This window comes from Callorhinchus milii, unplaced genomic scaffold (genome assembly GCF_018977255.1).
Source record: "Callorhinchus milii isolate IMCB2004 unplaced genomic scaffold, IMCB_Cmil_1.0 Scaffold1, whole genome shotgun sequence".
In the NCBI taxonomy this organism is placed as follows: Eukaryota; Metazoa; Chordata; class Chondrichthyes; order Chimaeriformes; family Callorhinchidae; genus Callorhinchus; species Callorhinchus milii.
In genome coordinates, this window is record NW_024704742.1 from 1,268,575 (window position 1) to 1,294,928 (window position 26,354).

Sequence of the window (26,354 nt, forward strand, 5' to 3'; positions counted from 1 at the left end):
AGCATCTGCAGTGAGATACACCCTGAGGTCATTCTCTCTCTCTCTCTCTCCCTCTCTCGTTTGCAAGAACAGATTTTCTTTTGAGGGGGAGAGAGAGAGAGAGAGAGAGAGAAAAAAACCCACCCACGGGAGGCCGCAAATATGGATCGCGGACGTGGCTGCACTCGTGCAAGCGCACATACGCGCAGATGGAATGATGAGCGACTGCAACGCTGGCTGCACAGGCGGCGATTCCCTGCGCTTCCCGTGCAGCCGGATGGGAACACTGAAAGGCTGGCTGGGCGTTGGGAGTCTATTAATAGTGCAGGCAGCAGGCACCACTCAAAAAGCCCCCTTCGCGACTTGCGAGCACCTCTAACAAAGAATGGTCTGGGATCGAGGGCCGCGTGTGCTGGCAAGCAGCCAAAATGCAACGAGCCAGAAAAGTCTGCTGTCACTGAACAGCCGTGTTCAGCTGCTGACCGATTAATCGTTTCTCTTTAAAGACCTCTGCAGCTCTTTAATTTTTTATATATACATCTGTGTGTATATATATATATATATATCCACAAGGGTTAAAAGCCCATTTTAAATTTCAGCAGCAAGTTTTGGCTTAGACTGCTGCCCTATTATGCTGAGCGGAACAATGCTCCTTGCGAAATAGTTGGCGAGATCTTTATAAATTCCCTTTCCTCGCTTTTAAGAAGCACCTCACAGCCCACGTCGCTCCATCTTGCACAAGCGACAATAAAATGAGTAGCTTCTTTGGCAACAAACTGGACCACGTTCAGCACAGCTTTAATTGCAGCAAAATGACTGAATGAGGTGTGAAAAAAAAATAAAGTACTGAACGCCACAGTGTGGAAAGTCATTAATAATTTGTTGACCCACTTAAAGATATCAACTCACAAGGCATGCCAAGTCAGGTGACGGTTTGTTGGGAGAGTCTGATCAGGGATCTTAATTCCTCCATGAAATTAAACGGAAATTAATTCCCCGATTTAACACACTAAAGAAGAACATTACGATTTTTGAGGAATGCAGACTGAACTGTAGATAACTTCCATAAACACTGGTGGATTGTACATCATTTATAATAAGAGCTCCCTTAACAACACCATGATTACTGTCAGCTGTAAAACAAACGAGATGAAGACGTAGGCAAGCAATTTGCAACAAGGATTCACCCAAACACGTTACTGCTTCATATAACATCTTATTTTCTGTTCCGATATTTAGGTTCCAAGGGAGTGGTTAATAACCTGCTCCTTGCAGGAATGCACCTTAACTTGACCTTGTAACACCGGCAAGAACAGAAACGCAGACTCCATGGTATGTGGTAAAGATCTGTATTCTATGAAGTGCTTTGAGACGTCTTGGAAGACGTGATAAGGCGCTATATAAAATGCCAGGATTATTATCATTATTATCTATAGCAGGATTCATTGCAGGGTGACACCATAGAGTTGGGGGTCGCAACACAAAATGGCAATATACACCTGGGTTTCATCTCATAATAATCCTTCCATTTGATATAGCATCTCAAAAGGGCTTCAAAAAAATGAATACAATAATAATCATCCTTGCATTTGATGCATCGCCTTATCACATCTCCGAGACGTCTCAAAGCGCTTCACAGAATATACTGCAAAGCGAACTGACTGTATATTTTGTGGGCAAAATATTATATCGTAAAGCTAGGATTAAAAGAAGAGAGCAAATAAGGTTATCTCATAGGTTTTCCGCCCTCCAATCTGCAGAAGTGACGATACTTTTTCAGAAGTCTAACTGCAGCAGCAGCCTGGAACTGCACCGTTGGCGCAGACACCTCCCAAACGCTCGACTTCCGAGCAGCCCCGATCCATCTGGTCACTAGGGAAACACTGCGCTAGCCATTAACAGGTGCTTTGTGATCCGCCTGTGGTTCAGTGAGAAGAGCAAGCCCACTGCAAGCAAAATTAACCACGTGGCTAGACTGGTGTTACTGAGGCAAGTGCATGTATCCCTGGGGGTGGCTTTTGTGCTTTGGATCCTCGTTTCAGGACTCAAGGACTGGTCATAACTAATCCACGCCAACATCCCCAGATTGTTTATCCTTTGAAACGCTTTCCCAGACCACAGTTATTTACATCAACGAGTGCCCATGCGATCGCAGATTCCTGGTTGAATCCAGACAATGTTAGGAGAGAGAGAGAAAAAAAAAAATCGATGTGACCAAAGTGGTAAGCGCCAGAGACCTCCTGTCTGGTGATTTTTGCGGAGTCCAAGTCTTTAGATTAGTGGTGACGCACGTGGATCTCCTGATGGAAACAGTTTACATCGGGAGGCACTTTGCGCCAGTGGCCGAGGGCCAGTAATGCTACTATTTTCCACCGAGAGTGATATTTTTAACAACTCTGGCTTTCAGTTCCAATGAACCAGCTTCAAGTCAAATCTCTTAATCCATTCTTTCCAGTTGTATGTTAAACCTATTTGCTGCAATGGTTTTCTGCAATGGTTTTCCCTGGTAACTTATTCCAAACATCTATTAATTTCCTTACCCTTAAACTTCATCCCTGGAGTTTGGACCCTTTTGCTGCAGTAAACAACCTGGTCGCATCAACACTGACGGTATTTTGTGGGCGAAACGCGACAGCCAATTGCGCACAGCAGTGTCCCCACAAACAGTCGCGGATTGAAATGACCAATTTACTATTATTATTGTTGTGTGTTTTTTTTTTAAAAGAAATTATTACCTCCGGAAAAGCGTACTGCTAACAAAGCAATCGTGATTACCTCTGGAAATATTCAATCCATTCTCAGTTGCTGCTCTCTGTTCCCCCCTCAACCAATTTCAATTCTCGTGATTTAATGTTCTGGCCTTTCCACAGCTTTGTCCTGATTTGTAACAGACTTCCTTTCTTCCTGTCCAGAAAGTTTAAGATAACCTATATTTATCTTCTTTCCTTTCATTGAACTCCATACACCGTCTCCGCGCTCCAGGCTTTTATCGTTTCTTATGCAGTCCCCATTCAAACTGGTTTGTTATATCTGTGTCTTCCATAGGCTTTGGTATTTTAATCCCTCAGTCAACACCCTTGATATACCAGATCTCTGATACTCCAATCACACAGAACATTTTCTTCAGTCTAGTGTTTCCAATTTCACTAGCTTCTTTCTCGTATTTTACTAAAAAAGTTCTTTACATTTCCTTTTCCTCTCTATTTGTGTCCACAAAATAGTCAATTCACTTTATAGTATACGACGTGAAGCGCTTTGAGGCGTCTCGAAGACGTGATAAGGCGCTGCATCAAAATGCAAGGATTATTCTTATTATCTGGAGGCACATTTCTGTGGAGCCCACGTACTTGTTCTCCCTAGCCTACCCCACAAATACTTTCTAGGTATCTAGAAAACTCTTTTCAACAGGCACCATCCAGCCAGCCATTCATTCATCAACTCTCACAGCTTATCTCCACTTTTTGAACCAACCGGTTCCCCATTTTCAGTCTTTTTTTTGCTCCAAAGATCAAGGAAAGGAGAGGAATGTTGTGCTTCGTGTGAAGAATTCTCGATATATAGCATAACATTTCTCGCCTTTCCATCACTCCAGTTTTCTCTCTTAATCCTCTAAACGTATCTCTTTAATATCCTTCTCTCCTCTCAGTGTTATTCACTTCTGGTCCCTCTACGTTGGCTCATTGAGCCTCCGCGCTATTTTCAAAATGATCAAAATTTTTATCATTAGCCTGATCTCGTGATGCCGTACATAGAAGATCTTATTACTCACCAGAGTCAATTTTACAGGATTGTAAGTGTCCTTTTCACAGAGCATAGTGGCGCTTTCCTTCCTGAAACACAGACCAGAGCAAATTAAATTCGAGTCAATCAGATTTACGGTTCACTGGCACAGTCAACACTGGCCTTCCCACGACAAAGCTTGTACAACAGATATCTAAACGAGATTCTTGGAACTTCTTTCAAAATAAAGTATAATCTAAATAAAGTAGAATGGCAGAGAGGAACTGAAGCCCATCAGTTCCCTAAAGGGACGCTACAATTTCCTAAAATTCAGGGAATCCTCACAATGTGCTTGGCTGGGTCCAAAGCCACGATTACAAGGGAGGCACACACACACACACACAAAAAAAAAAAACCCAGCAGAGTTCTGGTCATGTCGCCGCTGAGGTCACTGGCTGAAAAGGGAGGTGCGTAACTCGCACGTTCGGAGGGAGTGACGTCAGAGGCCAGCCGATGATCCGCACATCGGCCTTTCTTGTGCAGGAAGCTGGCCAGTCAGGACTGGAACCCAGGGGCTACCACGTTCTCGATTAGCGCGGGTCAACCCAGATCCTCGCTAAGTGAGGCAGCGCTCAATTTAAAAAAAAAAAAGGTATCAGAAGGCGGTCACTCCTCACAACAACACACATAAAAATTTAAAACAGATTACTTTTGTACAGCGCCTTCCACGTCGGGAGGACGTCCCAAGGCCCTGGATAGTCAGGCACCCGCACCCGAGCTGGACGTTTGGGATCATGAGGGGTGGAGGGCAAGGAGGGTAGGGGGTGGGTGGGGGGACCGAAGGCGCTGTGGAAGAAGAGGGTCTTGTTGAGACGGGTCTTGAGGGAGATGGCGAGGCGGAGGGACTACGGGATGGAGTTCTGGAAGGTGGCGGCAAAGAGGCTGAAGGTCTTGCCCTCCAATGTCGGGGCAGGTAAGGCGGGGGACATCAAGCAGGACCGGAGCCTGCTGAGCGGAGAGAGCGGGCAGGTTTGGTAGGGGCTTAGGAGGAGTTAAACTAATAATCTTCATTATCGCGTAATACGGATAAGATCTGTTCTGCGTTAGTACCAACAATAATTACAAGTTTAATGGAAATGATGTACAAGGAAAAGAAACCGCTGAAAGCGATGTCCACTTCGGTTTGTCCCCAGGCCTCTAACTGCCACCGATGGCTAGCTGTCCACGCCTAGCCATCTTTGTTGCCTTTAACGTGCTCATCGGGCCATTCTCCTCAACGCCTCGCCGGGCGTCTGCTTCCACCTCGCCGCCGATAGCGTTTCAAATTCCACTTCGTCCAATGTTTGGCACCCACAGAAGCGTCAAACAGCTTCTGCCACGGCCACACAGCCACGTCAGGATTAAACACTCCCGAGACCTTACCCTGGGTGAAGGAGCTTGATTTCAATGCAAGTTGTTGTTGTTGTTGTAGCAAGCATGGTCCCCTTCCAATCCTAATTCCAGGCAGTGCCACGCAGTGATGTAATTCCCAAAGCACCAGGTTAGCGTCCACGTGGGCACTGACAACAACAACCACCACCACCACCACCTCTACTTCTGCCCTGGACTCTGGGATTGTCACTGCTGCGTCTGCAATCGAGTCCGATTAACACAACGTACAAGTTACCGCTCTTGCTCTGCCAAACGGACAAAGAGCTAGTCTGTCCGTGAAGCGACTGCAGCCGAGCAGAGCAAACCTTCACCTTGCCTCGTGGTTCTTAACCGGGTGAACTGCAGCAAACAAAAACATTCCACTACCTATTTATCTATAAGTTGCTTGGCAATGGGTTTAGTGTCTCTTGGTTACCGAAGAAAACAAACAGTTGGTCAGATTGGCCCGATGGCTCCATCGACAAAGAATGCCGAGGTTCTGCAACTATCAATACTCCGGTCTTCTCTGGAGTAAGATAAAATGTTGATTACCAATAATGAGAATTCCTGCATTTGATACAGCACCTTGTCACATCGTTGAGAAGTGCTTCACAAGGTGTACTGTAAAGACTGTGTGCATTTTTTTGTGTGTGGTGGGCGATCACCTAGATTTCGGTTACCAACTGGGCCACAAGGAAGGATTACAAATAAAGGAACAGCTGGGTGGTGACACCCCAAAATATAGTAGTCCCTGGCGTTCGTTTCACAAAAAAATGTTTTTTGACGCAAGAGGAAACCAGAGAGGGCTTCTGGCTCCATGAGTGAGCCAGCGAGAGTTTCCAGATCTACGAGTTAATGTGGAAATCACAATACCTTCAGTTGTATAGTATGTCCTATGAAGCGCTTCGAGAGGTCTTGCTGACGTGACACTATGCCAAATGCAAGGATTATTTTACGAAGCATGTACAGCAAAGCACGGAAACAGGCTACTCAGCCCAACCATTCCCAGAGTTTATACTCTGCATGTGTCTTTTAATGCAACTTTTGACATCGTATCTGGGTCAATCGGGCTGAAGACTGGATGCCCTGTTCTACTCTCGTTTCTAGATTGGCTCGAAACACAAACTAGGAGCCCGAGGCTTCAGTGAATGAACACTGAATGACACCACACTCTGCAATTTCTCTTAACAGAGGGTTCAGCACAGGAGGATACAATGCAAAATTACATTTGTATAGCGCCTTTCACTTCGGGAGGACGTCCCAATGATGTGCCCGCACCACAGGAGGATGCCCACAACCTGGAAAGCCTCGGTAACAGGACATGCAACATTTTTAAATTGACCCGTGGCACCAATGGCAAATTTCAGGCCGGGCCCAGAATGAAAGTGTGAAGGGTTTATTGCTGCCAAGTCAATGTTTGTCTGGACCAAAGAACGTTTCATAGAGAAGCTGTTTTTTTTTTTGAAAAACAAACCAACAAAAGTTAATTGAACTAGACATTAGGAAGAGAAAGATATTGGGGAAAACAAATCATTGACAATTGGCCGGATGAGCTGTAGGAAAAGAATGATGCATAACTTTCTGAACACTGGTGATGCATAGAAAAGAAGAACTATTCTGGGGCAGCGAGAGAGAGAGAGAAAATAAATCTCCCAGTAAGTAACGAGTTATTGCGTGTAACACAAGAGACTGCTGAAGAATGGTTAGTTAGTATTAGATAAGTACTGTTGATCACTATTATGAAATACTCCCATATTTACTATTAGGGTGAAACGATTTACAAGAGCCAGAATCTTGTGACTTTGCACGGGTGGACGGATGACGTCTTACTTAGTGGTATGCAGAGGCCGGACGAAGGAGGAAGAACTCGTGAAGGCCACTCGCATTTTCCAAAGGTAACTCTGTTTCACTTCGGTCGGAAATTGTGCGAGAAAACCGCTCAATAATTGCACAGTGGGTGAAACACAACCACTCGAAGCATGTTTTTTTTTTATATAAAAAAAAGAGGAGAGAGGAGATAGCCGGCACGACAGATTAAAAAAAAAGAACGTTTTAATACAAACGCAGCCGCCTTCAAATTGAGGGTTTCACAGCAGCACCACTGAAAGCATAAGCCACGACTGAGAAATAAATATCGTCAACGACAAACTCACCCCCCCCCCCCCCCCTCAAATGCTCAGGTACAAACTACCCTTGGAAAAGGGAGAGGAAATGATCGGCAAAAAAAAAAAAAAAAAAAAAACACATTGTGAATTATCAGTCAACTTTGAGAGTTCGGGTTCGCGTCATCGAATGAAAAAGGAACCCGAGCAGGTTACTGAGAAAAACTATTTGCTCCTTCTCCCCTCCCAGCCCCGCGCACCCCACCCTCGTTACCGGCGAAACCAAAGACGTGCACGCATCAAGGACCAGCACATCCCTTAACACACGGCAGGCACGGCACAGGCACCTCAGGGTGCTTCGCAAATGCGCTTACAAGTGTCTAAGACGGACAGATCGGTTCAAAGGCACGAGGGCTCGATTCTGGCAGTGGCGTGATCACGCCACCTTCCGTTCCGCCCTCGAAACATTCTGGGCTTTTGTCGTACAGCGCTTCCATCCGTCGTTGCGGAACTTTTCGACGACGAAGCAAAATTTTTTCCAATGATGAGGGCTGAGGACACGTGGCAAATCCCCTGACAGCATAGCGGTAGGAGATAACACCGAGCGGGGAAATGGCGTACAAAAGCAAGGGTCTTCCCCACTGACAGGACAGTCCCATCGCTGGCAAGAGTAGTTCGGAAAGTGGCAAACGCACCTGCTCTCAACCAATGGGTGTGGTGTCCCAGCAATACACAGGCGAGGCAAAATGCCCTCTGTACGATGTGCTGCCTTTAATGGTGGCATTGAAGGGTGTGGCTATTGACAGCGGTTCCCCAACTTGAACGAGAAACTGAATTCAAACTGCACGTCTTTCTGTGGGTCGGCCAAGAGTCTTGACACACGCAGAAACCCATCACCAGGCTCCAGAGTATCCCAAACAAGACAGTGCCGTGCATCCCAACGACACGTGAAAATTGCCCCCCCCCACCGTCTAGAATTACATAATTCCTGAGACTATTAGGGTGCTGGTTGACAAGAGCAAGAGCTTGTGGGACGCCAAGGTCTGTTGGAAGCCCGAACAGCTAAAACTGCACGGCTTGCTGCCAAGAGCGCCTGCCTGGAGAGCTTCGCATTTTGCTTGTCCAGCTCGGACCATCCGACTAGTTAGGACTTTGTGACTTCCAGGGCTTAACGGGAGCCGAATGGAAAGAATGCCTGAACCCCCAAACATCACACAAACATTGGATGGTGGAGAAAAACTGACCTGTCCTGTTCACTGACGTCGTCAGGCTGAACCAGAAAGGTCAGGTCACCGCCTGGAGCTCCAGCAAATGGATCCTGAGACCACGACGTAGCAAAGCTGCTATTTTCCATTACCTGCCAGAAACAAAAAACACCACCAGTTAACACAACAACAACAAATTACACTTGTATAGCGTCTTTCACGTTGGATGTCCCAAGCCACTGGACAGTCAGGGGTTTGGACCCGAGCTGGGGATTAGGTTCAGGAGGGGTGGAGGGCGGAGAGGGTAGGGGTAGGAGGGTGACCGAAGGCGTGGCTTCAAGGAGGCAAGGGAGGGAGCGAGGCACAGGGACTGCGGGATGAAATTCCAAAGGGCGGTGGCAAGAAGAGAGGCTGAAGGCCCGGCCGCCGATGGTGGTGGGGCGGGCTGGGCAGGGGACATGGGAGCAGGCCGGAGCCCGCTGGGCGGAGGGAGTGCTCAGGTCGGTATGGAGTTAGCAGGTCGCAGAGGTAAGGAGGAGGAAAGCTGTGGAGGGCTTTGAAGGCGAGGACGAAACCACATAATCACCCCACGTCCAGAGCTTAAAAAAACACAATCGGTTGTCACTGAGAGGAGCTGAATGTTCACATTGCTCTGCCGCTCACTTCTTTGTTTATACAGCTCCAAAGAGCAAAAATCGATGATGTTAAAAACACTGGCCTGCTGTGAGCCGGTGACTGTGGACAATTAATTCCGGGCTACTTAAATGATTCACAGGATGGACTTTAGATAACAGACTGTGTGTAAAACGAATTAACCCAAATTCAGAAGCCTTACAATGGTTTTTTTCAACTGCCATCAATGAATACATTCTTTCGCATGGAAAATGTGCTAATACGTTCCACTGCAACAGAATCTGCTGTACAAATTTTGGCGCTGGTGGCTCTTAAGAAATAAGGAATCGGCTGCCAAATTCAGTTCCTTGCAGATGACCAGAATGGCCTTTGACTGGAGAGTGGATTGTCTTTGCTCCGATTCATACTTTCCCGAGTCGAGTGGAGCGAAACCCAGACCCCAAACTTCACCCCAGAGCTCCGAGACCTCTACCCGTGTGTTATGTAAATACAAGTTGCTGTTGCTCCCACTCCTCAGCTCGGCAACTCTTCCTGATGTAGACTGGGAGTCGATAAAAAGAAAATCCGAGAGAAACTGTCACCTCGCCAGGAAAAACATTACACGTTGTACATTTGTACAGAAGAGATCAGTAACATTTATATGCACTCAGTATGCAGCTAGTGGATTTATAGAGTGATTAAGAACAAAGGGAGGGAGAAAGAAATACCATGACACCTTATCACCTGCAACAAAATCTCTTGTGACCTTACGCTTTTGATTGAAATCAGATACTTGCTTATAGTTACTTAGAGTTCAGTGGAACCTGCATCGTCCAAAACTATTAGATTAATCTCTACTTATGCGTATCCACACACCGCAGGTACGCTACTCACGCTCACTACTGTCTCATATACAGTACACAACGAGGGAAAGAGAAACACGCGAGCAAACAATTAGGAAAGGAACATCTCACAGTGTCCTCCAGAAAAAATTGCTCCTTGGCTTCACGGCTGTTTGTGGGACATCACTGTGAGGAAATTGGCTGCTGTGCTCACCTACAAATACACAGTTACTGCACTTTTATTGTAAAATCCTATGAAGCATTTTGGCGACGTGATCCACTCCGACACGCTATCCTACATGAAGGACACTATACAAACGTAAGTAGCTGTTGTTATTATAAGGCGCTACCTCAAACGCAAAAATGTATTGGCTTTGCCAGCTCCACAAGGCTGCAGAACTCCATGACCCCTTCCGCACTAAACCCATCACCCTATCATCACCCACTCCACACCCACCCCGGCGGACTAACCTCAAAATCCTTGTCCTCCCCTTCAAACGCCTCCACAGCTTTGCCCCATGTTCTCTTCTGGGCACTCCCTCCGCTCTGCCAACACTGGCCTGCTTCACGCCCACTGCCCGCTCTGCCCCAGCACTGGCGAGTAAGCTTTTAGCTACCTTGCCCCCACCCTAAGGAGCTGTCTCCGACAACTCTGGTGTAATATAGGGTTTTGAGTTCTCCCTACGTGAAACAAGTATAAATCAGGGCAGGTAGCCATTGTAAATCCGGATGTGGAGAAGAATGTAATCCAGGGAAATCAGAAGGAAAACTGCTTGAAATGCACGCAGGTGAGATGCCGGTCACTTCTCTGGACTGGAACCCTGAATATACACTTCTAATGAAGTTATGGTTTTGAAATAAAGGAACTGCGACAGCAATTACCCCGTATAATATCTACAGATCAGAGCTGCCTGGACAAGCAAATTTGTGGGGCTAGTTACAGTAATATTGTTCAAAGAAAATATTTCTTTGAACAAAATATTCGGGGAGGGGTGGGGGGGCGGGGGGGAGAATATTTCAAAACAAAGCAAACAAGTGATTTGTATCATTACAAAAATGCTTTCTAAACACGCAGGCAAGAAGCAGATAAAAGTTCAAGTACTTTTTAAAAATTAACTTGCAACGTAACACCCTCACAGAGATGTACTGCAACAATGTGCGCTTGTTATTTAACTGTGTTTCCTGCCAAATGATCCCCACCCAGATTTTGTTTTCATTCATTCTTGGCACCAAATGTTGTCCTTCTGGTACCTTGCCCTCGTGACCAAGCTTTGTTTGAGCTGAGCTACTGGCATGGTTAAAGAATATTGGTTTACGCCAACAGTAACTGGTTCCCGGTCTCTTAACCAGCGGCACAATTTGCATGAATAAAGAATTTTTCACAGCGTCTTATCAGCCTTTTTTTTAAAAAAAAGCTTCCAAGTGCTTCGTCAACACGGTCAATAGCTCTTCTTTTTGTAGACAAATCCGGCAGCCATTTTGCACACGGGCAAAGTCCCATAAACAACCATGAGACGAAAGACCAATTCATATAGAGGATTGTTGACCTGAACACAGTTGGAGACCCCCCTTCTCTTTTTGAATAGTGCCCTGGGTTCCGCCATGAAAACAGGCAGAGCAACCAAATGCTGGTTTAACACTTTGTCTGAAAAGCAACACCTCTGACAATGCAGCTCTCTCTCCCAAGTGCTATGCTGAAGTGTTGGGCGTAGCACTAACAGCTCAATTCCCAACATGGAGCCTTAACCTACAGTCTTCTGACCAAGAGGCAAGAGTTCTACCAACTGCGGCGAGCTGTGCATTAAAAGAATTCCGTGTTCCCATTTCAAAGAGTAGAGTTTTATCCCCAGTTATCCTTTCCCCATCCATTTTAAACCATTTTGATCAATCGGTTAGTCTTCTCATCGGCGTTTGTGACCCAGACTAGCTGCCGTGTTTGCCTCTGTGCAAATATTCAGCTCGTTTCAAACGATTCTCGTTTTGTGAAGAGCTTCACGGCAATCACTGGGGTGAAAGCCAAGCAAGGCCTTGTGGTATAGTGTTAGGAGAGGATTCCTGGCAAAAGCACCGAAGTTGCACAATGTTAACATATGTTCATCGAATGCCACAGAAAATAACTCATTTATTCTGGGACACTGCTGCATGCAAATTGGCTGCAGTGTTTGCCTACAAAATAGTTATTTTGGCCCACAAAATATACAGTCAATTTGTTTTGCGGTCGGTATATTCTGTGACGTGCTTTGAGACGTCTCAAAGACGTGATAAGGGGCTATTATCAAATGCAAGAATTATTACCAACTAGAGTAAAATCCTGCAAAGCACTCTGAGACGTCTACACAGTGTGAAAAGGCACTGGGTCAAATATCAAGGATGAACATTGTTATCTTTTTATATATAAACGCTGCTAAGACTCAGCCCGGGGGTGATTTGTGGAAAAATGATTTAATTTGCATCAGGAAAATACCTCTGTTGCTCTACCTTGAGTGCTTAAAGGCGGAAACTCACCAGGGAAGAGTCTTGATTCTCGTTAAGCTCAGACAGCTTAGAACTTGATTTTTGCTTCTTTGGCTTCATGCCCTCCTCGATGTAGCTGGTGCCGCTGTCCTTTAGCTTTTTGTCACTGGGCTGGGACGGCTCCAGAAGACCCTGCTTCCCCTCCTCGTTAGCACCGAACACGGAGGGGATGTTCTCCTTGTTGATATCATCCCTGCAAAGCAAGAAGGTAAAACGGGTTCTCAAAAACAAACAAACAAACCGAGCTCCCAAGCCAATTCTCTCCAGAAAGGGGACTGGTGCCGAGCTACAACTCACTCCACGGGCAGTCCAAGAGAGTTACAGAACGTGATACAACGCGGAAACGGGTTATTCGGTGCAACTAAACTGCGCCCGTGTGAACACCAGTCAGGAGCTCCGAACCCCTCCTTTCCTCCTCTATTCCCTGCTCTCTCATTTATTTATCAAGTTCTTTCTTAAAATACCTTGATGCTATTTCCTTCAACTACAGCGTCTGGCAGTGAACTGCCGATCTCTCTGCTGCCTCACCTGAGTGCCTACTGCCCATGTGTCAACCCAGACAGGGAATAAACCCAGATGACTACTTTAGGATGCATTGTGACAGTAGAATAAGAGGACATAGATTTAGAGTTGGCCAATGGCAACTTCAGGACAGATCCCAGGAGGATTTCCCTTACACAGGGGGAACGGCAGGGCGGATGTTCTGGAGAAACGAGTTGTAGACCAGTATTGTGATCGTCAACAGGCATCGCATGAACCTAACATTATTCTCACCCGATACCTACACATGCACTTTTCAGCAGGAATTACAGGTCCCATTGGGGAGAGAGATGACAACCACTGGCTAATGGGCTAATTACACCAGATACAATTGCAGCGCCCCACCCAAACACTGATCTGGTTGAGATCAGAGAACAGGAATCCAACCTGAGATCTTCTGGCCTGAATGACTAATTCACAAACCCTCATCCACAACTTCGTCACCTCCCGACTCGACTATTCCCTTGACCTCCCTAGCTCCACTATTCACAAAATCCAATTCATTCAAAACTCTGGCACCCGTAAATCCACCTGCTCTAATCTCAGTGCCCCGATCACACCAGTCCTCGCCAGGCTCCACTGGCAACCCAACCCTGGATGGATCAATTTAAATATTCTCACATTCGTCTACTTCCCTTCATACCCTGTCATCTCCCCACCTCTAAATCCCTTGACGCCCTGGCTACTCCCTACCTCTGACACACATGCTGCCTACTCCTCGACCTCTGCTCGGCTGGCTCCGACCTCCTGCTTGTCCCTCGTCCCCTGCGCTCCACCATTAGCAGCCATTATGCTCCGAAGCTTTGGAACTCTCTCGCACAATCCCACCGCTTCGCACCCCCCTCCTTCTCCATCCTCAGATCACGCTAGAAGACCTTCCTCTTTGACCCTGCTTGCGGTCAACTCCCCCCCGCCGCCCAGGCTCGGTATTAGGCTCAGGCACTGTTAAACACTCAGAGACACTTCCCTGCATGAAGAGAGCTCTATAAGTGTGAGTTGGTATTGGTGCCTGTGCAATTGGTTACTTGACTCAGATTCTGGGTGCAGACTGCCGGAGAAAATCGGGTGACAAGAGTCATCCAATGGGTGGAAATCTGCAGTATTTTAATAACAGATTAGGTCATGTGCTATCGTGCATTAATTGACAGACGGTTTCAGGCCTGATCTTCCCCTCCTCTTAGGCTGAACAGTTTGTTCTGTAATAGCTTTTGAATATTCAGCTGCAACCCTGAGCAAGTGGCCGGTCTGGACAGCGAGCGTCAACCTGAAGTCTGGTCAGTGGTACGAAGGGAAGTCACAGCCAAATAACGTACGAGCTGTGCAGGGCCCAAATCGGAACAGGCTTTCCCCAGTTCACAGCTGTATTTTCTGAACGGCATCCAAATCAAAGCATACGTTTTTCCGAAGGTTAATCAGAAAAGTGTAGGATGAAAACCCCAATGGTTGCATCCGCACCCGCGCACACCTTCCAGCGGGAGTCGAGAGAGAGACCAGCTGAAGGCGCGAGACGCACTTTTAGGATTTCAGTGACAGCGTCTGAATATTGCCAAGTTGGTTCGATGCTCAGATACACCATTCTGCACGATGGTGAGCGCGGAGACCTTCAGACATAGTGAAACGTGGTGACATTTGGCCAGGTGGGGGTGGGGGTGGCAGACAAAAACAGGGGGGTTTCATACTGGGCACCAGTATTCAGGACGTAGATTTTAAGTAGACGCGTTGTTTCAATAGCTGAATTGATAATTATCGAACCGATTCGCAAGCCATGCGTTTTTCAATCTGCGCTTTCCTGATTAACCTTCGAAAAAAAGTGCACTTCTGGACTGCGACTCGATCAGAGGACGTGCTAGACCTCAAATGCGAGCGAAAAACATCTGTATGAAAGAAAATCATTTGACGTACAGAGGAGGATTCACGATTTAAAATCGCGGGACCGTAAAGTTAGCAATCTCTCCCTCGTGCCAACTGCGCGTCCTTTGGGGGGGGGGGGGGGGGGGGTGCGCGGCGCGCGTGTGTCGCTGCGCGCGCGCAGTTTAAAAATAAAATTAAAAATCCTACCATTAGAGGAGTTAAATCTATGTTTAAAACCGATGTTCGGTTAATGTGAAAACAAACGTACATTTCCCTGCTTCTTCGGGCTTCATCCTGCTCTTTCAGATGTCTCCTCCTCTGCCGAGCAGTAACTGCTGCAGACAAAGATGTCCCTGCTTCAGATTCCTCTGAACTCTGAACTCCATTGCCATGAACATCAAAGAGATGCTGTTCCACTACTGATCGGATGGTCTGTTCCATAAAACTGAAAACGACGGTTTGGCATTTAGGCAGAAGAGGACTCAACTCTTCCCTCTCAAGGTTAGGATTCGACTATTTTTAATCCATCCCATCGAAACGCTTTCCGCTTGGCGCGAAATCCGTCGATTCTCGTCGAAAGAAAAAAAAAACACACGCACGCGCGCGCGCACACGCACGAACGCGTGCTCCCCCCCCCCCCACCCGCACACGTGGGAACGGTGATTCCTAATGTCAAATCACTGGCTGTTAATCCGATGGCCAAATAGGACAGGAGGCGGCCGATTCGAAAATCGTAAGATATTCACATTCCCAAAGCTGAGTGCGTGCGTGTGCGCGGTGCGTATATGTATACACGCACACACACACACACACACAGACACGTATGTGTGCGCACGCGTAAATATAACACGCATGCAAATATCAAACTTAAAATGACCCACGTGACAAGCTACACCCGCAGTTCTATAATCTTCAGCGACTAACTTAAGCAAACCTTTACCTCTATATAAAGGGGGAGAATTTACTTCGAATGTATATATATATATATACACATATAGATTTTTTTTTGCTCGCCAAGTAATCCCCACCTACACAAAAATAATAATCATTCACCATTGTTTATACCCATTTCAGACGCTACTGGTGTATAAGGCGGCGAGAATAACCCTGGTTAGGAGACTGAATATCCTTAATACTGCGCATCCCTCAAGGCCACTCCACTAACATTACAACAACAAAAACAACTTGCTCTTGTATAGCGCCCGTAAACACCGGTCGAAAAGGAAGGTCTTCAGGTGGGACTCGAAAGAGGGGAGAGAGAGGGGGGGGGGGTGGGGGGGCGAGGCGGAGGGATTGAGGGAGAGAGTTTCAGAGTTTCGGGGCATGGCGCGACCTCCGATGGTGGGGCGGAGGGTGCGAGGCGGGGGGGGGGGGGGGGGGGGGGGGAGTCTGCCGAGCGGAGGCGCCGGGCGGTGGATTGGGGGAGCGAGGACGTCGCATTGGCCATTTGGTCTGAGGTTTGCACTGAACGGAGTCCACAGCACACGCGCAGGTTACGTGTAACGCCACCTTGACAAGATTCTTTTTCGGGACGTTTTTAAAATTCCGCACGCAATGCAGAACCGTCGGGCAAACCGGGCAGGTTTATGGAAAAAGAAAATAATATATAATACTCACTCTCCCGCCGATGAGATGGTGTTGACTGGAGACACGTGGGCGCTGTAACGATTAAAAGATTTAAACATTCATTAAATCCGGGAGGGGCAACGGGGTACAGGAAAACACGCAGAGACAACAAAACCTGCCACGGAAAAGGTCACGCAGGCCGAGTTTTTCCTCAAATCCTTTACAGGGCACGAGCAGCGGAGAACCCATGTGCTGGATTAAATCAGGCTCACTGTCAGCACCGATTACTTCATGCTTCCCTGACACATTGAAGTCTTTTACTCGAGGCTCTGTTTCACTCGCCGACGTTTCGGCAATTTTTTTTTAAAAAAATAAAAAATAAACTCCTTGCCCCCAAAAGGCAAAAAGAAAAAAAAAAAAAAAAACTGCCCTCACCTCAACAATCTTAGGTTATGTTGGGCTGCAAAAAAAAATGTCACAACGCTTCACAGTCAACAGCATTTCGAGACTCCCTCTCGATGTGAAAGGCGCCGTGTCAAATGCAAGAATTATTATTGCTGCGGTTGATTTTCACATGACGGAATCTAGTGCGAGGCACGAGATCAGTGTCGGAAACACCTAATTACCCTTGAGTAATGTACAGGTCAAACTGGTAAGGTATCCACCCATTCCTTTCACGATTTATCGACCCTTGGTTTTACGTCCTCTATATTTGCGCACGTTTCCACGCAACAGATTGCTGCACGGTATATACTTTTTTTTTCCCCAATGGTTTTTTTCTGTATATATAAAAAAAACCTTAAATCTTCATTCCACGTTAAGTACGAAGATTGCGTGGAGCATAACTGCGCACCACATACAGGTGAAACGTTAACAAAAACAGGGAACTTAACTCACTTTTGTCGCTGTGAATAATTCTCAAAGTAAAACTGCCTTCGAGAAACAATCACATTCACAAAAGCTGGAACAGACGCGTTTAGAATCAAAAATTTGCGCAGATTAAAGGATTGTTTTTCTTTTGGTCGATGGAATGTCAGTAATTCAACTGATGCGGTTTAATCCTTTACCTTCAAATACTTTCTTTCGCCAAAAAAACAAACCAGCAATTAGGGCAGTTAGTGTAGCAGATTGAACATTTCTTAAGAGCCACGTTTGCTCAATTAACATACACTCTGAAGCAGAAAGCAAACTCTTTGCTCAGTTCTGGGTCTGCGTGACCTTCGGGCTTTACAGCTCTGGGGTTTTTTTTTTGAATTGCATTGCACAGAGGACATTAACGGACAACTGACAGACAAACTGCCTGCACATGCTCTGGAATCGGAGAGGAGCATATTACTAGGTCGGCGGGCACGTGCGAGTTCAGCGACTTCGGGCAAAAAGTTCAACCAAAGGTCCTGAAAACGGCGTTTCAGTATCAAAGATGATACGTTGCAGTTGCTTTCTTCTTTTTTTTAAAAAAAAAGGCACCTGTGCAATCTCCATTCCATTTGAACACACGGGATATTGTCAAGTTAATGGGCTGTATATTTGTGGGCGAAACGTGGAGGCTAATTGCACACAGCGATGGCCCACTAACAGTGGTGGACTGAGTGACCAACCTATGATTATTTATTACAATTTTTTCCAAGGGATTATTACCCCCGGAAACTGACCTAACAGCTGGGTTCCTACTGACTGCTGGTAAACAGAGGCGTGTGGAGTAAGGGAACTTGCTCCACACCTCTTGCTTATCAGAATTGATTTTCGTACTCGTTCCACGTGGGGCACGAATAATGCATCAGCTGAGCTCGTAGCCGTGTACACCCTTGTGCAATAAATCGATCCCGACAGTTCCTCTATGGTTGAAACCCGTTTGCCAGATGTACGCAGACTGCTCTGCTTTACGACTAAGACTATGTGGCGTGCTGTGCGCCACTTTCCAACCGGATTTGTGTGCCAACTAGATACTCTGCTCCTATGGAAGGGAGGAGACATTCTTTTATAAGTATTAGAATCTTTCAAAACAGATGGATGGACGCCAACTTGCCCACTGTGCCTGCGCTCAAGTCTCTCTACAGAAGAGTTATCCATTCTGCTCCATTCAAACATTCATCGAATTCCCTTTTACAAGCAGTCAGCGGGTTATCCCACTTTATTCCACGGCGTCTTGGGTGCAGGGAGGAATCACCTGCACCCATAAACTTGACCAGGCAGGGAAGGACCTCGGTTTAACCTCTCATCCAAAGAAAAGCACCTCCCGCCAATGCACTAGTCTCAGCATCGACGGCCAGCGCCAAGTTCAGCCGTGGAACATGAACTCGCAACCCTCCAACCGAACGAGAGCGCTCACACCGGAAAATAATTACCTACGTTTACGTGAAATGTTATTTTCACTTCGAAATTCAAGTACTGCGTCTGGACAACTTTTCCTTTCTTTGTGCAAAGGCAGAGACCACAGGGGAGACCACTTTACTTGAGCACTACATTTGTGACTGACTCTTTTCAAAGTTACTTCAAACGTTTGAACGGCACACTTAAATGGTTCTAACGATACTCTCATTTGAAGTTTTTTTCATTTCACTAAAAGAGCAAAATCAAACGCTAAAATCTTTCAAAAACATTTTCTGTTACTTGTGGTTTTGCAATCAAGATCTCAACGTACTTTTGGAATGGTTCAAACTGTTTTGTTTTTTTTTGCCCTTAAGTGGATGCAGGAAGGAAGACGGGGAATAAAGAAATAAAAAGGAGAAAACTGGCAAGAAGGTAAAAAAACAATTACCTCCGTCTCGGGAGAAGCTGTAACAATCTGCCGTCTGTTAGTTAGCAATAAACCAATAAGCAGATTAACGAAGATGTAGAACAACAGGGTTGAACCCACTGGAATCCGATGCACTCGAGAATTCAATAAATTTTAGAAAAAAAATTAAGACGCTCAAAATGTTTTACGTTTACTCGGCCTTTGTGTGTATGCAAACGTCCAGCCCACTGATTGTGCTTGAAGGAAGGAAACCGGTCAGTTTCGCCCCCCCCCCCTTTTGCTTTGTGCTCGACCCAGTCTTCGTGAAGTGCTCGAAGACTAAACAAATAAAGGCTCTTACTAAGTAAACGTACGTCGTAGTTCGATTAGTTTTCGTCAGTTCTGACGAAAGGGCATCGAGCTGAAAGGTAACCTCACCGCCCTCTCTCCGTGGATGCTGCCTGACCTGCTGTGTGTTCCCAGCGACTTCTGTTATGGTTTATAGCAGTCGTTGTTTTGGAATCGGGCACAAACCTAAACGGTATCGCCACCATCGAACATCGAAACCCCACAAAAGTGGAGTTTGCGTACCACAAGGCTCTAAATGCCATGGATGAATAGAACACCAGTCCACACTGTTATTCAGTCAACTCCTCTTTCTTTTTTTTGGGGGGGGGGGGGGGAAAAAAAACCCACAATAACTCTAGATTTCAATCCTCGTTCCCTTCTCGGTTCCACTCGGCGAAGCGGTTAACCTTGTTTTCGGAATCCAGTCCTGTAACTTTCCACATCAGCAGACTGCTTATACGTGATGCTAATGTGACCTTTTGGAAACCATAATGGCCTGTAAAGTACTGTAAATAACGAAGGTGCCATGACCTACCAGCACTGGGAAACGTGAAAGGCCTGATTGGAAAAGTACTGGATTGGCAGTACCTCAGGCTGGTAAACCAGGGTTAAGCCACTCGTCGATGTGCTGCCAGCCAAACATTACTCATCGGGTTTACACAAAACCTTCAGATTTTGCCAACAAACAGGTCACAAACCAAACGGGGAAAATGTGCACAAGTGAAGGACAACTCGGCTGGCATTCACTTACACACACTTATTTGTGCTCGCAAAACCTGAACCAAATTCACTTGGGNTTTTTTGTAAGTCCAGTTCTTCAGTGACTCCAGAATGCTAAGGGTAGATGATGGGACAGATGGCACAGGATGCAACGAACAAATAAATTCATTCTCTGAGGTGCACCGCGACTCCTGTGATGCAGAGCTTGGGAGGCAAGAGAGGGGTGAAGGAATCGGTGGTGGGCAGGAGGGGAGGCCGGAGTTGAACTGGTGGAGGAGGAAGATTCTGTCTGGACATTTGGGATACAGAGGTTTCCCAAAGTGGCGGAGAGGGTTGGGTGAAATCCCTGAAAAGGCAGTTTTTTTCTGGACAGTGGTGGTGGGGAAGGGCAAGGTGGCAACCATAGATGCAGTCGCAGAGGTAGATGTTAAGACGGTCGACGACAAACAGAGCCAGGGGTAGGAGTGTAGAACTTAACTGTATGTACAAAGAGCTGAATCTTATTAACAGGAATGATATTTCAGCTCTTTCCCACCATGGGCTCAGACCACAAGTTCATTGCAATTCTGTGCTGCAGTTTAATTTTTTAGAAAAAAAACTTACATTGCTTGCAAAGCATTGTGGTGGAGAAAATTCCACTGAAGGCTCACCATAATAATAATAATAATAATAATAATCCTTGCATTTGATATAGCGCTTTTCACGTCGGGAGGACGTCCCAAAGCGCTTCACAGAATATACTGTAAAGTGAATTGACTGTATATTTGTGGGCGAACGCGGCAGCCAATTGCGCACAGCAATGTCCCACAAACAGTCGTAGATTGAAAATGACCAATTTATTATTGTTTTGGGTTTTTTGGAGGGATTATTATTAGGCTCTGTGTGGAGTAAGGAAACTTGCCCAAGGTTTCGCCCTGCCTGGAATTGAACCCAGGTGTCTTGCTTGCAAAGCAAGTGCTCTAACCACTGAGCTACAGGACTCCACCATAAAACTATCGCTCACCAATTTAATCATCGGTAACTTTCAACAGAGCTATCCTCACGTTTGACCTGGAGCTCGCGGCTGCTCGATTAGTCTCTACTAGTTTGTGCGACCCCCCCCCTGATCTATTCCACTACACGAAATGTTCAATTGCACATCTGCTATCCCGAACTTGCTCCGTCAACCAATATCCAAGCCTGAAAGTCATCACTCAATTTCTAACTTGCATTGGCGAGCTGACAGCCACATGAGCAACAACCGAAACTTAGGGCTACTGTCAACATCCTAGCGGCTGTCAATATTTAACATCTCATTGGCAATCCTCCATCGCAAGTAAGGTTTCCAAAGGATAGAGGGATTAAGGGATAGGGGGATAAGGCGGGCAGATGGAGTTGGGTTAGAAGATCAGCCATGATCTTATTGAACGGCGGGGCAGGCTGGCGGGGCTGAATGGCCTACTCCTGCTCCTAATTCCTATGCTTCTGTGTTCCGTCCAGTTCCCCAGACATCCGGCGTTTAAAACAAGCGAGGAAATCATTTGACTTTACTTCGCTCGTTTTAAACAAAATATACACAGGAATATTCCTAAGAGGGAATATTTGTTATGAGTTTAAAGAAGACAAAGTATTGCTGATTATTGACCTAAAGGCAGCGTGTATGAGGACGGATGGATAGCTTACATTTGTATAGTGTCCTTTGCCTGGCTAGAGTCTTGGACTACTATCTCGACTCAATTAATCAAAATGACCTGCTAGCCCTCAAAACATCCTGGACTGGCTTTATAAAGGAGTAAACCGCAAAGGAAAAATGCAGGTAAACAGGACTGAAAGCAAGGATTGCTCTTTGTAAGGACCAGCACAGAAACGATGGGCTGACTGGCCTTCTTCCGTTCAGTAAATTTCAATTCTATAGTACCGCCCTTGACCATCTCAACAGCAGCGAATACAGAATTATAAACCCAGCCTGTACGACAAGGCAAACCGACCTTTGGTCAATGAAAGCGCAAGAAGGTGGTCAATTGAAAAAAGGGTACCTTAAATAAAAAGGGGACATAGGCCGATCATCCTCTTGAGCGCTGAAAAAAAAACACAAGAGATGCACAGGTCATACAGGACTTCTCTGGGCACAGTCAAATCTCAAAAATCACCATTCGTCACTTATTGTGGTCAGTAAGCGTGTGCGGCAACCAGTCACTCAGGGGGAAAAAAAAAAAGGACTTAAAATAACCAGCGAAAGCGGGCAATAAATTCTTCAATTTGCAGATTGCATTAAAGAATTACACATTCTGATGCGCATTCCAAGGCACTTAACACATCTCGAGGTCGAGTCGACAACGGAGCTCTTTGGTCTCGCTGGTTCGACACCACTGCAACACTCGCGTCTAAACAGAAGTGAAGCTTCGTGCGGGCTGAACAGATATCGTAAACGCTGCGAAATGTTGCCAGAGACGAGCATCCGAGAGAGAGAGAGAGAGAGAGGGAGAGAGGGAGAGAGAGAGAGAGAGAAAGGGGGAAAAAAAAACTATCTTTACCGTTGCCAAACCACAACGATTATTTGTTTGTCTGGAAAAATTGGAGTTTTTTTTTAAAAAAAAAGCATCAACCTCACGTTTCACAATGACTCGAGTTCTGAACTCAGGACAGAGAGTTCAACTGTTACACAAGATCCCAACCAACGGTAGACAGACACCCTTATCAGGTATTGCTGTCCCTCAGATGAGGTATTTAAACAAAATTCCTCAAAGTCATCGAAAAGCGCTGCAGTTAAGAGTCATGGGATGTCTAGAAGGCATGAAAAGTGCTATATCAAATACAAGGATTATTATTATTAATATTATTATTATTATGATGATGTTCCCCTGGCTTCACATTAAAAAAAGGAAAATAAATTGAACTGAAGACAACCTCAGAGAGGATGTCTCAAACGTGCTTCACAGGATGCAGCGACGATGCGTTTTTGTTGGCAAACCACAATCAGTAGCGTCTGACAAACAGCCAATAAAGCCATCGCTTTATTTACCCAAACCCTCCTTCGATGGGCTAATTCCCCTCGCACGGTATTACACGATTCCACTGTAAAAACATGTTTGCTTTGCGTTCAGCACAAACCCGAACGTTGCTGATTTAAATAAGTTTCGGCGTGTAGTGCTGCAACACTAATTTTCTATCAGTTTTGTTGATCGGCGAAATAGCTGAACTCGATCAACTTTTCTTTTTTTAAAAAAAACACACGCACAAATACAAATTTACAAAAAAAAAAACAGAATCCCACTAAAATCCAATCTAGTGTGACAAATTCCACGGAAACATTCATGCCACGAACAATCACCACCACATTATATTCCTCCTGGTATGAAGCGTGTGGGAAGCCTTTTTCTTTTTGCAAAAGAAAAAAAATCAGAAAACGGGGCATAAAAGTTAAGGATAAATTCACCGCTACTGTTCTGGTGTTTACGATACTTGCTGCGGAGGTTCGCTTTGCAGCTGGTTGTGGGTAAAACCATAGATTGGCAAGAGTCCTGGTGCTCTATCCTGTATACCCAGATACTAAAGACTTGTTGAATCCAAAGGGCATTTATTTGTCTGCTGGCACAGAACAGAAGCGTTCAGGTTAACATGTGATTCACATCCATCCTCCAAACTCCACTTTTACGGAAGACAAGTCAAACGTAGGAATTTGTAATAAAAGTATATTGGGGCAAAGTGCATTGGACGATGGCAAAACGTATCTGGAATTTATACAACAGACTTGGAATATTACAGCAGCGTTACCTTTCCTTACTGCAGGCCAGCGAGCCTAAAAACACACACACACGCGCGCACACACACACACACACGCGCACACACACACACACACACACGCAGGGCTGCGATATCCGCCTGCGCAAACAATTCCACTGCTGCTCTCGGCTCCGATATCAAACAACAACAAATTGCATTGGCGTAGCGCCGTTCGGGCCAGAAGGAAGTCCCAAGGTGCTGGACAGTCGCGGGTTCGATATCTGAGCAGACAGCCCTCTAAACTGCTCCACGTGGTCACAGTGGGAAAACAATTACGCCAAGTCATTTGCCTACCGAATGCACTGAAGCTATTCCGAACGGCACCGATCAGTTTTAGAGGTCTTAAGAGGGAAGAATAAAAGCAGACCGCTCAAAGATCGCCGAGCTGCCTTTACCTTAACAGCTGGAGGACTCGGACTGGCTGCGGTAGATTGGATCAAATACATGCAAGCCGATATTATCGTAATTATTATTATTATTATTATTATTGGCCTCACCAGTGGGAGAGCACATTAAGGCAGCGCTTTCCAACGTGTCAAGTGCTGCTCCCACTCTCCCACGTGCACGCTCTTCGACCTGCTCCCACTAAAATAACTTTTCTGACGCAACGACGAGCAAATCAAACCCTCTGTGGAAAGCGGGGTCCAAACACGACACGGGGTATTTTTATTTTTACCCCCCCTCGGCACACCAGCGCACACAACTGCCGTGCGGTCGGCATGAACTTCTGCGCAACTTTAATCGTATTTCCCGAAGAGTGGGTCAATGTCGCATTCACTACCTGAATAATTCAATGACTGGAAAGAAAAAAAAAAGAAAAACAACTCTCCAGAACGGATGCATTTTTTTAACCCATTCGCGCTTGCTGCTGAGTTTTGGAAGCCTTCCAAAACATAAAATTGAGGTCTAAAACGCCCCCCCACACCCACCCCCCCCCCCGCCAACTTACTCAAAAAGTCTTATGCTCCAAAGTCTGCCTTTAGCTCCTCCAGTCCAAGAATTTGTCTTCTCTGCTTCCCAGTTTTCCATCACTTTAAAAAGGCGCGGGCTACTTGTAGCAATTCATAACAGGAATCGTTAACATCGACGCTTATATTTTGGTCAGCGGGGTGCCGGTCTATAATATAATAATAATAATCCTTGCATTTGATATAGCGCTTTTCACGTCGGGAGGACGTCCCAAAGCGCTTCACAGAACACACTGTAAAGTGAATTGACTGTATATTTGTGGGCGAACGCGGCAGCCAATTGCGCACAGCAATGTCCCACAAACAGTCGTAGATTGAAAATGACCAATTTATTATTGTTTTAGGTTTTGGAGGGATTATTATTAGGCTCTGTATGGAGTAAGGAAACTTGCCCGAGGTTTCGCCCTGACCTGCCGGGAATTGAACTCAGGTCTCCCACTTGTAAGGCGAGTGCTCTAACCACTGAGCTACAGGACTCCACGTCCTTTACAGCTCTTTTGAGACGTCCTCCTGTCGTGAAAGGCGCTATACCAAAAGCAAAGACGAGGATTATCATCATCATCATCACCGCCACCGCCATTCTTACCACCTTCAAAGAACGCAGCCGCTCACAAAATTAGCTCACTTGTAAATTTACCAAACGCGAAAAAAAAAAAACAAGAGCAAAGCTGTTAGAGAAGAGAAGTGGGTAAAATTTAGCAAGTGGTCCTCGGAGGGCTGATTCAGTCAGCTCTCTCTTTAAATATGCTGTGCAACAACAACACACCAACTGGCAGCATCCAAGCCTCCCGCCTATATATAGTACACAAACCGCCAATTATAATAATATACAAGATTTCTTCCCGAAGGGGACAGGGAAAATAAGACACCATTTAGGCATTTACAATACGGGTTAAACTTCAGCTGAAACGTTACCATTAATTGCAACACTGTTCGCCCACAAACGTACAATCATTTTGGGTGAAAATCTCGTTAAAAAAATGATTTCTTCCTAAAGAAGTCTAACGGATATTTTGGGGGATTTCTCAGGATTTATAAACGCGAGTAATCACAGTCCCGACGTGTAAACCATGCACTCGCGGCTCTAATGTTATGTAATACATTTCCATCACCTATTCCTGCACCCAATTATACTGTTAGAATCACTCAGATTTGTTGCTTGCGATCCGAGTAAAAGAGGGTTTTCATGTTGTAGTTGGGAAACATTTTAGGCCCTTTCCTTCGTATGGGCAGAAATCATAACTCGGTTCGTACCAAATTTACCTGCGTTTGCGTCAAGCTCTCCTCCCTGATTTGACGCAAAAAATAATTCCTGAACAATACCAGGTTTTTAATATTGTGGATAAACACAACTTTATTGGTCCTTAAATACACACAGTCACTCGAGGTGTGTTTGAGCCCCTCCTATAACAGGAACAAATACTGTTATGTACACTGCATCATAAAATGCCACTAAGCCACGCTGATCTAAGGACTCCAGTCAACGGTACGTTAAAATG

General features: G+C 45.9%; 1 protein-coding gene across 1 annotated transcript in view; it reads right to left on the minus strand.

Annotated features, from left to right (window-relative positions):
- fam13a (family with sequence similarity 13 member A) overlaps positions 1-26,354 on the minus strand; it is a 131,708-nt gene that overhangs the window by 22,416 nt on the left and 82,938 nt on the right. The window contains exons 8-13 of the mRNA XM_042336444.1: positions 22,141-22,182; positions 16,393-16,434; positions 15,044-15,220; positions 12,376-12,577; positions 8,456-8,568; positions 3,749-3,809 (exon numbers count right to left, since the gene is read on the minus strand). Of these exons, the coding sequence (XP_042192378.1) occupies positions 3,749-3,809; positions 8,456-8,568; positions 12,376-12,577; positions 15,044-15,220; positions 16,393-16,434; positions 22,141-22,182 (637 nt within the window). The remainder of the gene's footprint in view (positions 1-3,748; positions 3,810-8,455; positions 8,569-12,375; positions 12,578-15,043; positions 15,221-16,392; positions 16,435-22,140; positions 22,183-26,354) is intronic.